Source organism: Rousettus aegyptiacus, unplaced genomic scaffold (assembly GCF_014176215.1).
Source record: "Rousettus aegyptiacus isolate mRouAeg1 unplaced genomic scaffold, mRouAeg1.p scaffold_m13_p_17, whole genome shotgun sequence".
NCBI lineage: Eukaryota > Metazoa > Chordata > Mammalia > Chiroptera > Pteropodidae > Rousettus > Rousettus aegyptiacus.
In genome coordinates this window covers 38,529,355-38,551,104 of record NW_023416292.1, presented here as the reverse complement: position 1 = coordinate 38,551,104, position 21,750 = coordinate 38,529,355, and the positions used below count along the sequence as shown (strand labels likewise).

Sequence of the window (21,750 nt, the reverse complement as noted above, 5' to 3'; positions counted from 1 at the left end):
AGATTAATTGAAAGCCTATGCTTTCTGTCTACTCAGACTTCTGGATTAGCCAAAGCATTAGCTCTCATCGCAATTCTTTTTTCGAACATTCCATATAGTTAACGATTCTTCTCAACTATTTTGTGTGGAAAAAGAAAGCTGCCAAAATGCTTAGAATTTTGGTTTGACTGAAAAATGCATCACAGTTTGCACTGAATGAGGAAAATCACATAATCAGAGACAGAACCGCTACCCACACAGCCTTTATATTTCACAGTGTCTCAAAATCGGCTTAAGAAATCAATTTTAAGAAAATGAGTAGTATTCCTACGTTACTTGAATGTATTACTAATCTAACAAATATTTTCTAAGTCATAGAAAAAATGCCCAAAGTTTAACAAAACACTATCACAAAAAGTGCACATTAATCTTAGACTTTCTGTCAAGAATTCTTACTGAAAAATAACTACCAACACTCCATCCTACCAAAAATAATAAACAAACAAACAAATAAATAAAATGGTTTTTTTTAAGACAGTAGACCTTGCCTCCTGTTTTCCCTTGTTTGCATAGATAATCTATACCCCTCGCATTAGTAAGTGCTAAAAAATATGTTCATTCATTCGTTTAAACAGTAACAAGTGTCAGGCACTATTCTAGACACTGTGAATACAGCACAAAGACCCTGCCCTCTTGGAGCTTACATTTGAGAGCGGGGTAGAGAAAATAAGCAAAATGTAGTACATTAGAAAGTGTCAAGTTCTGTAAAGAATACAGAGCTGAAAAGTGAGATGTATCAGAGGGTAGGATGCTATCTTACCAAATGTGATCACAAAAAGTTTCACTGATAAAGTGACACTGAGAGAGAGGTATCTAAGACTGAGGAAGTAAGAAATGCAGATATTAGGAGGGAGCCATCCAGGCAGAAGGACTAGCACATGTCGAGATGCCAAGGCTGGAGCACGCTTGATGTGTTCAAGAAAGAAATGTCCCGTGGATCAGAAGGAGCAAGAGGGAGGCAATCAAAGAACAGGGATGAAGTCAAAGAACAGGGATGAGGTCAAAGAACAGGATGAGGTCAAAGAACGGGGGCAGAGGGAGTGGTACGATCACATAGCAGCCTGCAGAATATTGAAAGAACTTTAACTTGTACTCTAAATGATATGGAATGCTACTAGCAGGTCATATGCAAAGAGGTGATATTGTTCATTTACTCCTTCATTCTTTCAGCTGAGTGTTATTTGACAGGAATAAGCTTGCTATGCTAGGCTTGCTGCTTAGAGAACAGACTGATGAGAAAGAAGAACGGAAGCAGGGAGATCAAATAAAAGGTTCATGCAATTATTCGGGGAACAGATAACCCTAATAGTTATAATAATGGATAAATACTAAGGTGATACTTACTGTATATACCTGCCACTTTTCTAAGTACTTTAAATAGTCATACTGTAAACAGAAATGAATGAGGTCATGCTTTAAAGAGATCTAGTTTCCAAAAAAATACTTACTTAAACAGTATTCTAAATCTACCACATTCTTATTATCTCCTTTGAGCTAATAATATTATTACATTAACTCTATGTTTACTATAAAATTCAATAAGTCTTGAAAGATGTTAAAACAAGATTATTTTGTCCAAGATAATCCTATAGTCTTTTAACCAATTTAAAGCTTTGTTAAAAGCACATTAAAAGTTCATTTTAAAAAAAAGAGAGAATTAAAGCCTTTTAAACTTAGCTAAAAATCCAAACACTTCATATTTGGAAGAAGGAAATATCACCTATTTACTATCTGTATATCAGTCTAGAAATCTGAAGTATTAAGTTTCTCTCTTCCTAAACTGCACATATCCAATCGGTCCCCAAGATCTGTCGATTCTACCTTAAATACTATCCTAAAGCAAGACCCTTTTCTCCATTTCTTTTGCTATTGCCTTGCTTTGCTCCAACTACCTTTTATTTGAAATAATGTGTCAAAATACCATATCTTTTTTTCTTTTTCATGAGGTCCCAATTCTACCCTAACTTTCACTGCCACAAAAAGAATATTTTTAAAATATGAATTTTTATTCCTTCTACTTAAAGACATTTCTCATGGCCTTTGGTTTAAAGTTCAACCTCCTCAGCATATTGTAAAAGACTATCCACAAGTGAGCTCTAACGCACCCAACCATGTCCCTTCCCAAAGGCCCCCTAATAAATCTAAGAAATCACATTTCTTAGATTTGCTGTGCTTATTCCAAACTTTCATTTTTTGTACATATGTCCTCATCTTTAACTGTCCTTTTATTTGTCATCGCTTTGGAGATACTTGTTATTCCCTCTCCTGAACATTTCTATATCTTTATTATGGACGTAATCGTATCTTATTATAATTATTTATTTATTTCTCTATATTAATTATTTAAGCACAGTGTTTGGCATATTTAAGCACAATGTTTGGCATTCTGCTTCAACAGGAAATGGGCATTATTTACTAGACACTTAACATTCAAATGATGCTATCCTATCATTATCCCTGCTCCTTCTCCCTACAGACATTTCTAACAAAGCCTTCACCCACTTCCAGGTACAGCACTCATTCATCCTTTTACTTCTCTTCATTATAAACACAAGTGCCAAACTTCATGCTTGGCGTTGCTGCTGGATTACCTAAATGAATAGGAAATAAATCCCTCTCTCAAGGAATTTAGAGTGTAATGAGAAAACTATACATTAATAGATATATATAAACCAACATGGTAATAAAAATATGACAACAAGAATGCAATACAAGATGGCTTACTCTTTGGGAAGTTCAAAACTTGCCACAGACTAACGATAACCCTGAAAAGGGAAAAAAAGTAAAGTATCACCTTTCACCCAATGTAATCCATACAGATCTAAAATTTGTAGAAGGGACAAAATAAAATGTGTGACGCTTTATTGTGCGCTGTTGGCAGTAGATAATACAGTGATGCACTAGTCAAAAGTAGAGAAATGAATCCAAAAAAGCAAAGTTCCATTTAGAAAACAAGCAATATCTTGTATACATTGGTACTTTGGGTTTTTTATAGAGCTCTGAAATCTGAATTCACCTTAAAAGCTACATGGAGTTTTTAAAAACATTTCGAACCATAAATCCTACTAAATATGAAATAATACTAAACTATAAAGTCCCCAAATATAGCCCATTATCTGACAATTTCTAAACTGTTACAGTAAGAAAAAAAAATTGTTTTATATAACAACTGCTAATACAAGGTACTCTCATGTAGATATATGGGTCTATTTCTGCATGCAAGTCATAAGATCTTCTTTTAGAAATAATTACACAGACACACACACACACACACACATATTCAGAATAAATTTTTAAAAAGCCCCAGAGAGATCGTCAGAGTGAATGAAAGAACAAAGCCCAAGTATATATTGTCTACAAGAAACCTACTTTAAATATAAAGATACACATAGATTAAAAGTAAAAGGACAAAGAAAGGTACACCCTGCCTTCAATAAACAAAAGAAAGCAAGACAGAGTAAATTTCAGAGCACAGAAAATTACCCAGCAGAAACAGAGATATTATTTAATAAAAGAGTAAATTGTCCAAGAAGAAATAGCAACCTTTAAAGTGTATGTACCTAAGAAGAGAACATCGAAAATATGTGAGGTGAAAACTGAAATAACCCTAGAAGAAATAGGTTAATCCAATATTATTGTTGGAGATTTTAATATCCTTCTATAAGAAATGGGCAGATCAGACCACTAATGCAATCGGACAAGAAAAGGAAATAAAAGATACAGATATGGAAGGAAGAAATAAAACTGTTATTATTCAGCGATGACATGATTGTCAATGTAGAAAATCTGAAAGAATAGACTAAAAGAAACCTAAAAACTCCTGGAACTAATCAGAAATTATAATAGGTTGCAGGATACAAAGTTAATATACAAAAGCCGATTGCTCTTCTATATGCCAGCAAATGAACAAGTGCATTTGAAATAAAAAACAATACCATTTGCATTAACGCTTAAGTCCAATGCCTTAACCACTCAGCCATCCTGATGCAGGCACCATTAGCACTTAAGAAATGAATTACTTAGGTTAAATCTAACAAATATGTATAAAATCAATATGAAGAAAACTACAAAACTTTGATGAAAGATATCAAAGAACTAAATAATTGAGACATATTTCATGTTCATGGATAGGAAGACTCAATATTGTCAAGATATCAGTTTTTTTCCAACTTGATCTATAGATTCAATACTCCTAGTCAGATTCCCAGGAAATCATGTTGTGGATATTATAAAACTGATTCCATAGTGTATAACAAGAGGCAAAAGACCCAGAATATCCAGCTCAATATTGAAAGTGTGTGTAGAACAAAGTCAGAGGATAAACACCACCCAATTTCAAGAGTTAAGACATTGTGGTAGTGGCAGAGAAAAGAAAAGACAAACAGATCAATGAAACAATATAGAAAGCCCAGAAATAGACCCATATAAGTACAGTCAACTGATTGACAAAGAAACAGATGCAATATGATTGGGCAAAGACAGTCTTTTCAACAAATGGTGTTAGAATAAATAGACATGCACATAAAAAAAGTGAGTCTACACCCTTCACAAAAATTAACTACAAAAATTATTGCATCTAGTCATCTAAGTAAAATGCAAACCTAAAAAACTCCTAGAAATAACATAGGTGAAAACCTAGATGACCTTGAGTATGGCAATGACTTTTTAGATACAATACCAAAGGCATGATACATAAAAGAAATAACTGATAAGCTAGACTTCATTAAAATAAAAAACTTTGCTCCACGAAAGACAATGTCAAGAGAATTAGAAGACAAGCCAGTATGGTAAAAAGTATTTGCAAAAGACACATCTGATTAAGGACTGTTATGCAAAATATATATAGAATACTTAAAACTCGATTATAAGACATCAAAGAACCTGAAAAATGGGCCAAAGATCTTAACAGACACCTCACCAAAAAAGATACACAGATGGCAAGTAAGCATTTGGAAAGGTGTTTAACATGTCATCAGTGAAATGCTAACCAAAACAAAAATGAGACTGCTACACACCTATTAGAATGGCCAACATCCAAATGTGGGTGAATGGGAACTCTCACTCATTGCTAGTGGGAATGAAAATGGCACAACCCCTTTGAAAGATAGTATGGCAGTTTATGCTTTTTGCTATTTACCCAAAGGAGCTGAAAACATGTCATAAAAAAAAAAAAAAACACTTCATAGAGATGTTTCTAGAAGCTTTATTCAGTTACCAAAATTTGGAAGCAACCAAGATGTCTTTTAGCAGATGAATGACTAAGTAAACTGTGTTACATCCAGACAATGAAATATTATTCACCACTAAAACAAAATGAGCTATTAAGCCATGAAGGACATGGAGGAAGCATAAACGCATATTATTAAATGAAAGAAGACAATCTGAAAAGACTACAAACTTCATGATTCCAACTATATGACATCTTGGAAAAGTCAAAACTATAGAGACAGTAAAAAGCTCAGTGGTTGCCACAGTTTGGGGATGATGGAGAGATAAGTAGGTGGAACACAGACGATTTTTAGGGCATGAAACTACTTCATAAGATATTACATTAGTGAATACATGTCATTATATATTCGCCAAAACACATAGAATGTACAACACCAGAAGTGAACCCTAATGTAAACTATGGACTTTGGCTGATAATGATGCGTCTGAGTGGGTTCATTTGTTGTAAAAAATGCACCACTCTGGTGGAGATGTTGATAGTGGGGGAGCCTGTGTGTGCATCTGCACAAGGGTATATGGAAACTATATCTTCTGCTCAGTTTTGCTGTGAACCTAAAAAGAGCTCTAAAAAAATAAAACATATTAATAAATAATTTTAAAAAGAAAATAAACAAATGCCATCTGAGATTTCTGTCATAGTAGCCAAGGCAATCTAATGCAGGAAAAGAAAGTCTTTCTAATGAAGTTATGCCAAATGAACTGGATAGCCTTATGTAAAAATAATCCACATTGATCTTTCCCTCATACCACACACGAATACAAACTCAAAGTAGGCCATGACCTACTTGTAAAATCTAAAACTACATTTCTGATAGCTGGAGAAAATCCTTATTATCTGGGTGTAGGAAAAGGTTCTTTAGAACACAAAAAATATAAAACATAACAATAAAATTGATAAATAAAACTATTGAAAGGAATAGCATCGCACTTTGAAAGACACTATTAAGAAAATAAAGAGGCAAGCCACGTGCTGGAAAAATTATTTGTATATAGCTATCAAAGTGTATGAAGGAGATATAAAAAATTCTTAAAATGCCATAATTAGAATATATCAGCCAATATTTTTTAATGGGCAAAAGACTCATCACAAAAGAAGATGCACGAATGGCCAATAAGCACTTGGAAAAGCACTTAGCATCTTCATTCATAAGGAAAATGCAAGTTAAAACCACAATGAAATATGACTGTATAACCACTTAGAATGGGTATAATTTAAAAGACTGACCATATCAAGGGTTGGCGAGGAAGCAAGGCAACTGGAACTCTCATTCACCTCTGGAGGGTAAAATGATTAATGACATTTTGGCAACAAGTTGGACAGTTTTTTGTTTGTTTGTTTGTTTGTTTTTGAAGTTAGACATGCACCTACCAAAAAATCCCAGGCATTCTACCTCTAGGTATTTAACTAACTAAGAGAAACAAAAATAAACGCCCCTACAACATCCATACATGGATGTTCACAGCAGCTGCACATGTGGTATCCAAAATCTGGAAACAATCCAAATGTCCACTAATAAGATGAATGCGTGAACAAATTATGGTTTATTCATATACTGAAATATTGCTTAGCAATTTTAAAAAGCCAAATGATTTTATTGGTAATGAATACAGGCATATGGTTATTCTAATGTTGTTTTCCTACACATTTAAAGCATATTATCCAGCTAACATAAACTAAGGTTATTGATTAGGATTGGTTGGATGTTTTGTGCCTGCATGAATGTATCCACTCAGACCATGGTCCACTCACCAACGTAATACCCAGGTGCTACCACCAATCTCCACGAGGCACCTTACAAACAAGCAGCAGCCCAGGAACAAAGCATCTTATTTACAAGACAAAACAAAGTATCTTATTTACAAGACAAAGAGACCACTTAGATTTTTCGACTGATATATGGGGTCACTATTGCTCACTCATATCAAAAATGTATAAGCAGCCAACAGTAATGTGTAGAGCCAGAGGAGAGAAAGAGTAGTCAAGGGATCATTTCATAAATTATATAAATGTCTAACCAATGTACTGATGATACTTGAAGCTAATAATAAAAAAAAAGTATAAGAATATTTGAAATGTCATAGTCTTGAGATAATAAAGAACAGAAGAACAGAAATTATAACAATGATTAAGAAAACTACATATCAATACATAATCAACATATAATATATAACATATATGTATATTCCCAGTATTTTAACCATTTTGCATACATAAGCTCATTTTTAACATAAATACTTCTGAGAAAAGTTACATTATTATTCTCATTTGAAGAATGAGAAATTAAAACTTACAGAAAGTAATTACACAGAGAAACATAATTAAACTAGATGCTGAGGTTCGAAAATCAGGTTTTTTTCATTCCAGAATCAATTCTTACATTCATTCTGCTATAATGAAATTATATAATCTGAATTACAGGTTCATATATTATTTTGGCATTTTCATATAAACTAATTTGTTATACTTTTAAAAACATTTTCAGTTTTGCTTTTATCTGTTTAACATTGAATTTCTAAAAGTCTTCAGAGTGCAATTCGAATAGGGCCATGTTTAGCATTTTTGCCATAATAGTACCATTCCATAAATGTAGGGAAGTAGGTAGATAAAATTATATACACTAAACAAATCTGCATTTAAATCAGAATGACACTATTTCCAAGGAAGTGACATCTCCCTTTTTCAGATTAATGAATCACTTGTGTTTTTATATCATCTTCATCATTATTACAACTGTTTATCAAATGCTAAAATGATGTGTACATAGTACCATTCATATCTTCTGTTATTTTTAGTATAATTTCTACACATTCAGTTGCAAACAATCAAAAGTCTAAATAGGTACCATAATGCAAACCAAAATGAAAGAAAAAATATTTGAGTAAATTTAAAGGGAAAGTTATATTAACATCATATTCAAATAAGATGAACTAATTTCATAAAAGGAATCTCAAATTTTTATTTTGATTTAAAACTCTGTATGTTTGACTAATTTATTTTTTTCATATTCTTTTTCTTCAAGTGACAAAAACTAAATTAATTTTGAAATTTTATATACCTATACAATAATACAATTTAGGAAATAAGACTTGAAATTTATGTATAAGGAGTGCTTGAATATTTGAATTAGATAAATACAAAATTTCATCAAATTCAAAGATTCTAAAGCCTTCTCAATATTTTATTAAATAAAAATAGTTTCCCTATTTAATTGGTCAAAGGTAGTACAAGATAAATCTGTTAGTGAAAGTTCTCCATTCATTTATTTGTTCAAAAGTAATTTAATTTCATATTAAATAAATGTCTTATTTAAAGATCCATGGGGCTTCGTGAAACTAAAGAAGCAAAGCAGCTTAATAAACTTATTTTTGTTACTCACTATCATACTCACTAAAAGTTTCAATAATGAGTCTTTTAAAAATTATTTTTCTTAATGGTTTAAGTTTTTCCAAATAAACAGCTGGAGTTATTCCAGGATTTAGAATGTAGTATATGGTATTAGAAAGTTAAGAATTAATCAAAGAAAATAATAATAACCTTTGCTTCTAGTAACTTTGTCTTTGGTAATTTACTAGAAGCCCCTTGGCCAGAGGTGTTTTGATTAGCAGTAGTTTAAAATGCATGGAAATATTTTCGAAAATTATTTTTACATATTCTAGGAGTTGATACCGTAATCGACCCCTGAAACACAGAGGCTTTTATTACATATTTTTAAATATGTAATATCAGGTTAAATCATTTATTTTTTAAAAAGAACTTACCGTGCTAGTATGAAACTACAATTCAAAAACTCTATGCTGGACCCCAGTGAGAGTGTAGTACATAGGAAAGAATAGGGAGTGCAGTTGGGCAGGGGTGGTGTGGAGAGAGCGCAAGAAATTAAATATTAACGTAGAAGTAAGTTCAGGTAAAAATACAACTCTTGATGCTATGAAACTCTATGAAAAAGAAACCTAATCAACGTGTACATATATCAAATATTATCTTTCAGAGCCAGTAAATTTTAAGAATTCATTAATTCTTTCATTCATATTAATTAATGTTTCATATTTTTCCTATTTCCTCTTTATATATGTTAGTTATTTATGATGAATAAATTTTACTCTTAATTTCTATTATTTAATGAAAAATTCCACAGGCTTTGTCACTATGCATAACTGATTAATCTAATATACGAAATGAAACCATCCACTGATACAGTTCTTCCATATTACTCATTCATGTTCCTAGAAAATAAGGTTGTATATGCATCGCAAAAATAAATTTAGCCTGTGAAACTTATGTTCATAAACAGTTTATTAAAATAAAGCTTCATGAGATAGAAATTAATTTGTTTATAATATTGATTCACCTAATAAATATTTATTTATTATCATTTGTGTGCCATCAATGCATAATATTAGAAGATCTGAGAGTATATTATATAAGGTTTTAATCAGCTTATGATTTCACTAGATACAATATGTTAAAACATTTTGTTTAGAGTCAAAGTCTTGGGTAAACACTAGTGGAGAAAATTTAAAAAACACATAGAATCCTAAACAATATGAAAATGAAACAAATGTAAATTATTATTAAAATTATGCCATATGTATGTAAGTACAGGAATTCTACTGGCACTGAATTTACATTGTTCTTTTTATGAAACTACATACTATCTGTGTGTATTTGTAGATATATATGTGTATTTACATATGTGGGATATATAAACATATCTTCACGCATCCACAAAATACAGCCAATTTTCGATATAAAACTTGCCTATTAGTCTGTATTATTTTATACTACCTTGTTACACTTTGGAAAATAAATTACTCGGAAACTATAAAAAAAATCATAAGAGTAATAAATAACGTCTCAGGAGTGCATCCCTTTATTGGATCAAAACCCAGATCTGTTTGTACTGTTGATAATTGTCTAAAAATTAAAGCATGAGTCATAAGGTCCAATGATTGAAGGATTAAAAGAAAGAATGTGATTCTCATAATTGGGGAATTATAGTTGGAAGAAAATTTTTATCATGACCTTCACATTACTAAAAAAGTGATTTTAAAAACTTAAAAGTTCATCTTTGCAATATAATCTCTACCTTAGAACCATTTACAAAGAACAAAGAAAGGCAGAATATCTGACTTGAATAGTTCTCTAAATTAATCTCCCAGAGAAGGAAGTGAAGAAAATGTTCTTTTCTCTGAAGAAAGTAATACAAAGTACTAAGAGTAAAGCCATTTGCCCTTCCCAGGAGAAAAGCTTGCCTGTGTTCAAATCAACCAATCTCAGAAAACGTTTCCCAGCCGTTACAGTCGCCACTGTCTACTCATTCTCTTACTGAACAATAGAAAACATCACCACTACACCCACAGGGGAAGAAAGTGGGTCAGCCTTTAGAGTTTTATACTTTGCTTTTAGCATATATTGATTGATACTATTATGAACTCACTTCATCTAATTCAGCGATATTCAGCTTAAAATAAAGGTTGATTTATTTTTACCTCAAAAACTTCTTCATCCAAAATCCTTGTTCCAAAAACCGTGATTCCATTGGTGTCGACAATTGCTCTCTCACTTCTATCAAGTGGTTTTGTGGTTTTCTTCTTACAGTCAACAATCATTGTCACAGTTTTCTTCTCCACGCTGATCGCTACTCGATGCCATCTAAAAAAGCCACGTAATTCTTTTGTAAGTTTCAAAGACATTGTTGCCAAACCATTATTCACATTAAAATAGGAAGTATTTGAAATTGCAAAAGAGAGCTGAACCTGCACAAAATGTAGGCTCATTAATTAATCAATCAGTGGACAGGTGACCACTGTTTACCCAGAACAGGTCTAGGTACTCAAAAGGATGCAAGCCCTGTAAGATGCGCAGCATGATTGGCTCTCTGTGCTGATAAGGAAGGGCCCATCTTTTGCTTCGCTTTGTGTTGTTGCAACAAAAGCTTAATCTCAGCGTGTCCTGATGAGGGTATCTGATAGAGATTAGGGGCAGGATATGGGGTAAGCAATAGTTTCTAAGTACGTAAATGCTTTCTTCCAAAGTGGAATTCCACTTTTGAAAAAAATTCTGCTCGGGAGCTCCCCTGAGATTGACTGTAAAAGGGTCTGTCTACTACCTGAATGACTGCTCCATCTGGAGCACTTGAACGTTCTAATTGTAAAGCACAATGTGCTTCTCTGTCTTTATTCACATTTATTTCAAGTGCTTTCGTTTTTTTTTTTTTATTTTTCCACTTTAATTTCAAAACAGTTATAGATCACTACTGTGGGCAGGATCCAAGACTGAGACACAATATCTCTCCTTCTTTCCAGGGTTGGCAGGAAGTAGGAGCACCAAAAGAAAGCATAGTCAGCGCATGCGTGGAGAGTCTCAATGTGCTCAGAAGCTACTGCTCCAGCTAATTCAGGACAGTGACGACAGGCTTCCTGGGGAGATATGGCCAGCCTTACCGAACTAAACTGGTGGGTTTTATTAACAGCACCTGGTGCTAACAAAACCATAGGTGAAGCTCACTTGGATTTTGCAAGCCACTCTGATTTATATTTTACCTTTTTTTCCAAAGGAAAAGTGCTAGATTAATATTCCAGATTTGTCTAGGACTAGATCCATAAAATAAAGTACCCAAAAAGTTGCAGGAGCCTTCCTAAAATGTCTGTTTCATGTGACTTGGCATGGCTACTGATGAGGACAAAGTATATTTCCATATACACTTAATCTTTGGTCTTTCCATAGCACATTCAACTAGCATAGGCATCCGCTTGGTTTGAACTGAGAAAAGATTTATGTTAGGAACCACTTAGTACTGTGAGCGTAAAATTTACACATATTTATTCCAAGAAGCCATGTCTCTTCATGAACAGAAAATAAAAATTATTTCAATCGTTAAAAGCTGATGAGGACTCTAAATTTGCTATTTTTGTTGAATTAATTTAAGCTCTGTTAATAATTATGTGTCAAACTACAGTATCATATGTAATATTCACGATACCAAGTTAACACTTAGTTTTAGAGTCATTCTTAGTTATTCTCTTTTCCTCATACTACATATTCAAATCATCAGAAAATCATGTTAGTTCTTATATTCAAAGTACATATAGAATCCAGGGTCTCTTAACTTCGTCCAAGCTGCCATCTCTCACCTAGATCCCTAATTGGCTCTGCATCCACTCTTATGCAACCAGAACAACCATTTAAAACAAGTTAGATCAAGTCTCTGCCATGCTAAAAACCATCGAATACTCCCAGGAACAGCTTAAGTCCTTACTCTGCCTCACAAGAGTGTCTCCTCGCCCCCTCTGACCTCGTGTGGAGCTCTTTTGTTCCTGACTCCTTGCACTCCAGCCACACTTCTGCCTCCTCCTTCCCTACATGTGTTCTCCACTCCTGCAGGAATGCCCTCCCTCCGTATCCCAACATGGCTCACTCACTCTCTTCCAACATGTCTTTGCTTAATGCAACCATATCAAAGATTCAAACTGCCCTTCTAAAACAGTATGCCCTATGTTCCTTACCCTGATTTATTTTCATTCATAGACCTATTATCATATGAAGTATTAAGGATAATAATATACATTAGTCGTGAAAGCCTCGTGTTTTCTGGCACTGAGAAAAAGTTTTCTGAATGTCCCTGACAAGGATATACTAAGTGGGGATATTTTTTCCCCATCTGCACTGCTATTTCCTTCTTATGACTATAACCAAATGTCATATCTCAGATAAATCTATTTTGAGAAGCCTAGATTCAGCAATAAAATGCCAAGTAAATTTAATAAGCATTTATTTATATTTAGCTGCTCCTTAAATGAAAGACGGTATTCACGACACAGAATTCAGCATGATTTCCAGAAGGATGTAGGGTTATGATAGAGTCTGAGTACCTGAGTTCAAACTCTGTCTTGGCCACTTCCTAAAGATATGACCTGTCCCTACCATTTTCCAAATATATGACTTCAGGCAAGTTACCTAAACTCTCTGTGCCTCAGTTGCCTTATCTATAACATGGGTTACTAACATTACTTTCTCCAAAAAGTTGTGAAAAATTAAGTGATTTAATTATGTATAAAGTGTTTAGGAAAGTATATAGCACATATCAAGTATTATAGAAGGTTCTTTATGCTATATTAATATGATTAGTAAATATTGATTTACTAATATTAAGATGATTTACTAATATTAAGATGATTTACTAATATTAAGATATTAAGATGATTGGTTAAAGGTAAGTCAAATGAGATCATTCCTTGGCTCAAAAAGTCTACAGTGACTTCTTATTTCACTCAGAGAAGAACACAAAGTGCTCATAACCGCCTACAATGTGTTATACCATCTGGCCTTCCACTGCTTCTCCATCCTCACAATGCCTCTCTGCTCCTGCCACGCTGGCACCCTTGACGTTGCATAGCCAAAACCCTGGATTCTCGTGTTACTTACTTTCCATCAGCGATGTTAACAGTTCTGAAGAGGGGATAGTCTTCTGGGGCAGGTTTTCCAGTGTGGTCTTCGAACAGGAAAACCGGTGACCTACCAACCTCAACACCAACTTGCTGAATTCCATGCTCATTGTATATAGATAAAAGGAAAGACTGAATCCCTTTTTTGGGTTTTACTGTAAATAATATTGAAAAATCTTCTGGAAAAGTTCCTCCTGAGAAGAGAAGGCCAAAGAGTCAGAAATTCCAAGTTTCCAAATTACTCCTGGATCACCCTATTATTTTTGAATTTTTTATGTGGCCTTGATATGTCATCATATCAAATTCAAATAGTAATAACAATTCAGATTTTTAAAAAATGAGGAAAAAACTATTAAGCTTTTTCTGCAATAATTGTTCAAACTATATTCAAAGTTCAAAGCAACTCTTTTAAAGCTCAATGACTATGTGAAATTTAAAGTTAGGAAACAGAATCATGGTGCCAGTACAATATCAAACACACAGTAACCATTTTTGGTGAAAGATTTGTATTTTTAACTTTGTTTAATCTGTGGCCCATACATTCTCTCTTTAAAAAGGCACCATAATGACACAATATACGAAAATATTCTTTTAGTCACCCCTTCAAAAGCTAGAGTTTCTGATCAGTTTTCCTATCACACAATGCAGTTTTACTAATGAAAAAAAGTTTATGATGTTATAAATCAGAGCTATTAGATACTTGCCTAATTCGATTGTAAATTCAAGGAGGTAGTCTGTATTTCCCTTGTCCCCCTAACTATCATGGGCGCAGATCTATATCCAACATGGGGGCAAATCTACATAAGTGCTTAATAAGTATTTATTAAATAAATATATTACTTAAATGAACAGCATAAATATACCTCAGATAGTAAGACAAAGATTACCCATATATTTTTATATTAATAATGTATATTCAATTGTGGGTTTTATTTTTCAAAAATAATTTTCCTTATATATCCAATTTGATCCTCTTACTACCCTGGGACATTAGTAAAATAAGCCTTCTATTTGAAGGATGAGATTATTTTCATTCAAATGTTCATATGCAAAACTGGGGTATATGTGCATGTGTAATCAGTAATATCTCGGCCAACACCAAGAGCTTCCATATTTGACCCATTTGATCCAAATTCTATTACACACAGCACTGTAAAATAATAAAATTATTACAAATATGACTACCATGGATTCAAATTCAAAGGATGTTAGGAGACTATCAATTTCACTTCTAAAAATATTGAGGTGAGACGTATGCCTGTGTGTAAAGATATTATGTTAAGTCAATTCATCAGAACACTATTTGTAATCAGAAAACATTAAAATCTCCTGCAATGATTGGGACTGTTTAAGTAGTGAAATCCTATGCAGCCACTTAAAATAATGCAGTGGAAATATGTTTTATGAAATGGAAATTATTAAAATGTTGTGGAAATTAAATAAAGTATGTTACAAAGAAAGCAATCAATGAATGTTAACTATTCAGTTCTAATCTATCTATCTATATCTACATAGATAAATATATAAATCAATAGATAGCTCTAAACTAAAAAGTATTTAATTTCTATTTTAATTTTCAATTAAAATATTTTTGATATGTATTTTAATTTTTTAAGTAATTTATCAATACAACTTTGTTATATAACAAGTAGGTCATCAAAGCTTTGCTATCACAGCAAAGAAAGTAAACATGTGTATATACTTTTATACATTTTAAGTCACAGAGACATCTAAGTTTATATTTATGCAAATCAGCAGAAAAAATGTGTAAAATGAAAAAGAATTTCAGAAAATAGTTTATTCATATAAGATTAAATAAATTACAACAAATTTTAATTAATCATTCAATTCCTACAGCACAACTTTTGCATATTGTCAACTCCTAACTACACTAACATTTCAATTATGATATTTAAGCTATGACATTTAAAAAAGATTTAGTGTTCTAAAAAAGCAGGACTTAAATGATATATGTTTTGAAATGCATAAATACAAACTAATAATTAAGTACCCTCTCTGTTAATGACTGCTGCTAAAGAAAGATAAATCATATATATGTAATAATAATCAGAATTCACTCCGAGTAAATCACATTCAATAGTGGTTTTTAAAATAGGCTTTTAACATTAATAGAGATTGCAAACATGAACAAATTACATATAAAAAAGGCACAAGAACTTTAGCATTTGATTTTAATTTTTAAAATTTGGTTTATATATTTCCACGCAGCACATGTCTCCCTTTAAATAAATATCCTTCTGATGCAGGTTAGTCGTCAGTAGGGTTTTGAAAATGAGTGGGGAAGGCCATTTTGCAGTGGGAAAAGCCTACTTCATTCTAAAAGAGACAAGAGCTGTCTTTCAGCTTCACGTCATTCACCGGTTCCGTGATTATATTTAAATACTTCACATTTCTAATTCCTAATCCATAATTTGGGCTTAAATAGTCCCATTTCCAGATAGTTACGAAGATAAAGATCAATATACACAAACTTTCTTGCAAAGTATTTGTCCCACAACAGGTGTTCTAAAGAGGGCAGGCAGAATTTCCAAATCACAGCTTCTATTCAGTTCACATGCACAGAGTTCTCAAACATTTAAATTAAAGGTCTCAAATTGAGATTTTGGAGGACACTGTATCTTAATTCTACAGACTATTGCAATGATTAATAAACCCCCAACTCCTGCCCCAGTGCTGAAATTCCCTATACCACTGCTTACTTTATTAATTAGAAAAGAAGTTGGTGTTATGTCTTCTCATGATGAAAGGAAGAGTATTCCAAATCAATTTTCAAAGATCTCTTTTATTTATTTAATAAAGAATAATATTCACATACTCACTGTTTGTGTTTTTTGACCATAAATATGTTATTGGTAATTTTTATTAATTGCCATTTAGCGTTATTTGGCCGGAAGCTCTACCTTGTATGAAGGTGAGCTTATAATCATTCACTTGAGGAAAAAAATGAGGTCTCTATTATAGATGTCTCTTTCCATCTGAAATACTCATTATTAGACTCAATTTTGTGACAAAGGAAAGAAAAACTTTGATGTAAAGGAGTTCTGTCAACTGGCATGGAAGAAGACCCTAGAGGCATGTTTTATATTCTTTTTCTATGAGTAAAACAATGAAAATGATCAAATTAATCATATTAACTACCACATTTAAAGGGAAAAATATTGACACTGAGATAAAGAGCCAACGTGTAAAAGATTACAAACTAACTTCTTGAGTATTTCTAAAGCTTTTTTATTAATCCATTTTTCTTTGTTCTTCTCTCTTGAAAATTCGGTCCCTTATTTTTGCATTAGAGTGCAGATAAATAGAAAAACAACTTAATTTTTACTACCTAAAACTTTTAAATTTGATTTCTAAAATATTTTATAGATTTAATAACTAATTTTTTATTTTCGAAGTCAGAAAAATTGCGCAGACATTTTTTATATTTGCAGTTTATTACTTTTGTCCACTACAAATTATTACGACACAAGTAAATGTGTTTTCAAAAATACCATCTTGTTTTGTAATTTTCAGTCCCTTGATTTATAATTATCCTATTGTGAGAAAACAGTTTTCTGTGAAAATAGGGAACTCAGTTTCCTTCAGGGAGAGACAATAAAAGATGATATGAAGAATTTAAATGATAAATTGGTTCTGAGAAAATCCCAAAGGACCAGAAAGAAACACACCTGAGAATATACACAATATTGGCTTTGGCAACAGACAAGACCTGGATTAAATATTGACCCCACGTAATTTGGACAAGTAAGAGAGCCTCAGTGAAACTCAATTTCCGCTTGTTAAATAAGGATGAAGATTCTCAATTTAGTAAAGTTAAAAGGAAAAATAACTGGCATGTATCCAATAGTAGGCAAGTACTTGCAACAAATTAACTGCTTAGAAAATGTGGTGCCCAGAAACTGTCATTTCACCACGCAACTCTCTTTTCCTATATTATCATGATTTCTAGATAACTAGTGTTAGTAAGTCAATTAATGCTACATGGAAAGGTAGAAAATATTCACCAAGTACTTTTCAATACCATTGTGTAAACTTTCCAGGTATAGAGTGACAAAATCTCTAGTCCCAGATCTCCCAATAACTGTGATATATATGACTAACTTTTATGATTTTTGAGATGTGAACAACAAGATTCAAATTAATACAGAATCATGTTTTATAAAATCTACTGAAGAAATATTTCTGTCAACAGAAACTTATGTTAATTTTAGAAGGACACTCATTAAGTATGTCCAAGTCCACGTGCCTATTAAATCAACCTGGGGAGTCATTAGGGTGAAGTTGTCACATTCTCCCCAATGAATAAATTCTACATGACTATATGCCAAAATGAGTTACACATAATGTTGTCTTCAAGTTTTGTCATCTTGAAACAAAATAATTAATTATTATTTTTTGTTTTCATATCTTCTGTGATTGTGTTGAATTAAAATTGGCAATTATTAAATCATTAGTTATTTTCATTAAATTACCTTGGTGACCACAATCTGTTTTCTGATATATAAAAAGATGATATTATCCCTGATAATTGTGCATTATATAGCATGATAAAAAGATATAATGATTAACAAAATAACAGCAATCATTGTAATAAAGTGAACATACCTGAAAATAGCTGTTTTGTTGGGGCGCTGAGTTGTGCTTGCTTTGAAACTCTGTAAGCAGTATCTGAACCTTTTGAATTCTTTCTGTTTGTGCAAAAGCCTGTTGTTTTTGATATTCCCTCTGGAGAATTGTGAAAATCTAGAGCTTTTAGAACATCAACTGGAGCAGCTGAAAAATAAGTTAAAAATAAGAAAAACAATTGCATAAAAAATCTAACATAAAAATAAGTATTTTTAACAGAGAAAATTGTTTGTTGTTCTACTTCTCGAATCTATTTGTTACTTGCCATGCTCTCCTAACACTTGTGTGAGGTCTGATGAGTGGGGCAGCAGGTAAAATATAAACCATAACTTTCTCAAATACAAAATTTCCCAATCAGGATTCAAGTTGTAGAAAAGCAAAATGGAAGATTTGCTTCTGTGTGTGCGTGTGTGTGTGTGTGTGTGTGTGTGTGTGTGTGTGTGTGACTATGGTATGTAGAAATTTAGAAATTAATGTAGCCTATATGTGAATTTGTAAACTTTCTGATGTATCTCAATTCCAATTTATAAAATCTTTAATCGTTTTAAGTAATGGCATTATTTGGAATCAAAATGAAAACCAGCATCTGTACATATTCCATTAATTTTTATTTACTATTCGATAATTTGTAACCTAAACAAAGGTGATTTTGAAGATTCAAGCTCAATGAATGTTATGCATAAATATTGAAATGTGCAGTTACTAAAATATATTGTATGCACGAAGGAAGTTTAAAAGTGTTAAAAAGAATAGATAACAAAACGCAATGCCCTTGTTTTGAGTGCTTTCCTATCTTAGTTATTTCCTATCTTAGTATCCGTAAGCATATTGGTGTGTGAATGTGTGTGTATCTGTGTATGTGTGAATACATGTATGTATCTATGTATAACTTTAAAATTTTTTACCCCTTAAATTTGCCAGAGTAATTTGATAGACATTGCTTCACACTTCATGATTTAGGATGAAATTCCTTAGAAATGAGTAATTATATCCTTCCCCCACCCCTTTGATGTAGACTTAGGGTGTCTCACATAGGACTGTTTGTTGGCGGAAGCATGCATTTCCCAAACCAAATCCATTCCAGCTACCTGCTGTTACCATGAAGTGGTCGATATAAAACATGTTTGGAACCTTAGACTTCCCTTTGTAAGTGCAATCTTTTTATGTTTTAAACAGCTTTATTGGAATAGAATTCACATATCATGCAATTCACCATTGAAAAGGTACAAGTTATTGGTTTTGGTATATTATACTACATTTTTTTAAATTGTGGTAAAATATATACATCATAAAATTTGCCCTTTTAACCATGTTAAAGTGTACAACTCAGTAGCATAATTATATTCACAGTGTTGTGCAACCCTCTCCACCACCTAGTTCCAAAACTTTCTCTTCACCCCAAACAGAAACTCTGTATCCATTATGCAATAACTCCCCGTTTCTCAACTCTGCCTAGGCCCTAGTAACCAATAAGCTACTTTCTGTCTTGATGAACTTGCCTATTCTAGAATTGTTTTTATAAGTGAAGTCATACAATATTCCTCAAAGTACTAAACATGGAAGTACCAAATGACCAAGCAATTCCACTCCTAGGCATATACCCGAAAGAATTGAAAGCAGGGACTTAAACAGCTATGATACCTATATGCCAATGTTTATTGCAACATTATTCACAATAGCTAAAAGGTGGAAACAACCAAAGTTTCTTCAATACATGAACAGAATGCAGTATATACATACAATGGAATATGATTCAGCCTTAAAAAGAAATGAAGTTCTGATATGTTATCAATGAATTTTCAAAACATGACATTACATGAAATAAACCAGACATAAAAGGAAAAATAATTTTTTAGACCCTCAAATTCCCTGGTCCATAGTTAAATTTCTATTTAATTCACTAAGCAAGTCAAAACATGAAGCGTGACTTGTAAACATGGTTACAAAAGCGGAATTTAGTATCCACACTACTCTACATACTTGCATTCATTCTATTGGCTCGTTTTCTTTATTCAAAAATAAAAATGTTCAGAGTAGGCCCTGTGTTGGCCAATGCATTACTGAGCAATTCTGAGACATAGTCCCTACCTCAAGGATTTAGATTCTAATTAATAAGCACTAGTTATACCCCAATGAGTATGTAGGAGGCAGTATCTGTATTTATATGGATGCATACGATACTACTTTGTTCAGAGAAAAAGAGATCACTTCTGGCCGAAAGTGAAAATGGATATCATCGATTTGAAAAGTTTCGGTTTTTAGCTAAAAAATAAAATTGCCATCAAATTTCAAAATATGTTGGGTTTTATAAATATACTGTTTCTGGGAGGAGCTAATGAGAATGAAAATGAGACAAATGTTAGAATCAGGAAATACCATCACTGCAATTTATCACATTCCACACAGTAGAGTGACATGCAAGAGTTGTTCTTTGAAAATTATAATTTCGACTAATATTTTTTACAATAACTATCAGTTTGTATATTTTAAAGGTATAAATGAATGATTGAATGAGTTGCTTGTGAGCAATATACATCTGGTCTTTTCCTTAGTTCATTAAATTTTAAGGGTACTGACTTCAGCGTATATAAAAATATGTAAATCAAGCTTTATGTAATTTACGTTTTACAACATGACGAATGTATTTTCTTTTAATAACAAAAACTTTGTCCTCTTATTTCTTCAAGCTTCTGAATGAAAATTAACATACCATCTATAGAGTACACATAGTTCCAAATTATTAAAAAGAAAAAAAAACTTTTTGGAAATCAGACATTTCAAAGGGATCGTTAACTCTTTCAAATATTAAACCCCTTAGTGGGTTCCAGGCACAGGGCTAAGTCCTTCACAGGCTTTAACTCTCACAAACCCTGCAAGGCCTTATCTCCCCTGTGCTGATGAAGGAATAGAGAACCAGAAAGCCAAATAAGTATACTCTTTCCACTCCACCGCCCTCATTGCTATACTCCAGAAATATCCCCAATTTCCATAAAAACCCTGCGAGAATAATTTAAAACATAAATATAATATACTAAAATGATCTCGAGCCAGTTAATTGATTCCAAACGTTTACATTTGCTTTAAATTAAACTCAATCCTGAAGGAGGCTGTTTCTAACAGCCATAGCATTTTATCTTATCTTCTTCCTTTGAAGCCATGAGGATAAGTACATCTGAACAGAGTAAAGACTCCAAGATAGACATGTACACAGCTACAAAGGCTGTGATTATTCTGAGAAGAAAAGGACGCAGCCCCCAGGTCTTGGTCTCAACTGCACAGGGAAGTGTACTACATAAAATGGACCATGACTCTTCTTCTCGCCAAACTATCTCTTAACAGGATGACCTTTTCCAAGAGCACAGGTTTTGTCATATTTGTTCCTTTCTACTT

The 21,750-nt window shown here is 32.6% G+C and overlaps 1 protein-coding gene across 2 annotated transcripts in view; it reads right to left on the bottom strand.

Annotated features, from left to right (window-relative positions):
• COL11A1 (collagen type XI alpha 1 chain) overlaps nucleotides 1-21,750 on the bottom strand; it is a 169,676-nt gene that overhangs the window by 131,626 nt on the left and 16,300 nt on the right. For both annotated transcript variants that reach the window (XM_036235133.1, XM_036235132.1), the window contains exons 2-4: nucleotides 18,340-18,507; nucleotides 13,694-13,907; nucleotides 10,759-10,921 (exon numbers count right to left, since the gene is read on the bottom strand). In XM_036235133.1, coding sequence (XP_036091026.1) covers nucleotides 10,759-10,921; nucleotides 13,694-13,907; nucleotides 18,340-18,507 — 545 coding nt within the window. The remainder of the gene's footprint in view (nucleotides 1-10,758; nucleotides 10,922-13,693; nucleotides 13,908-18,339; nucleotides 18,508-21,750) is intronic.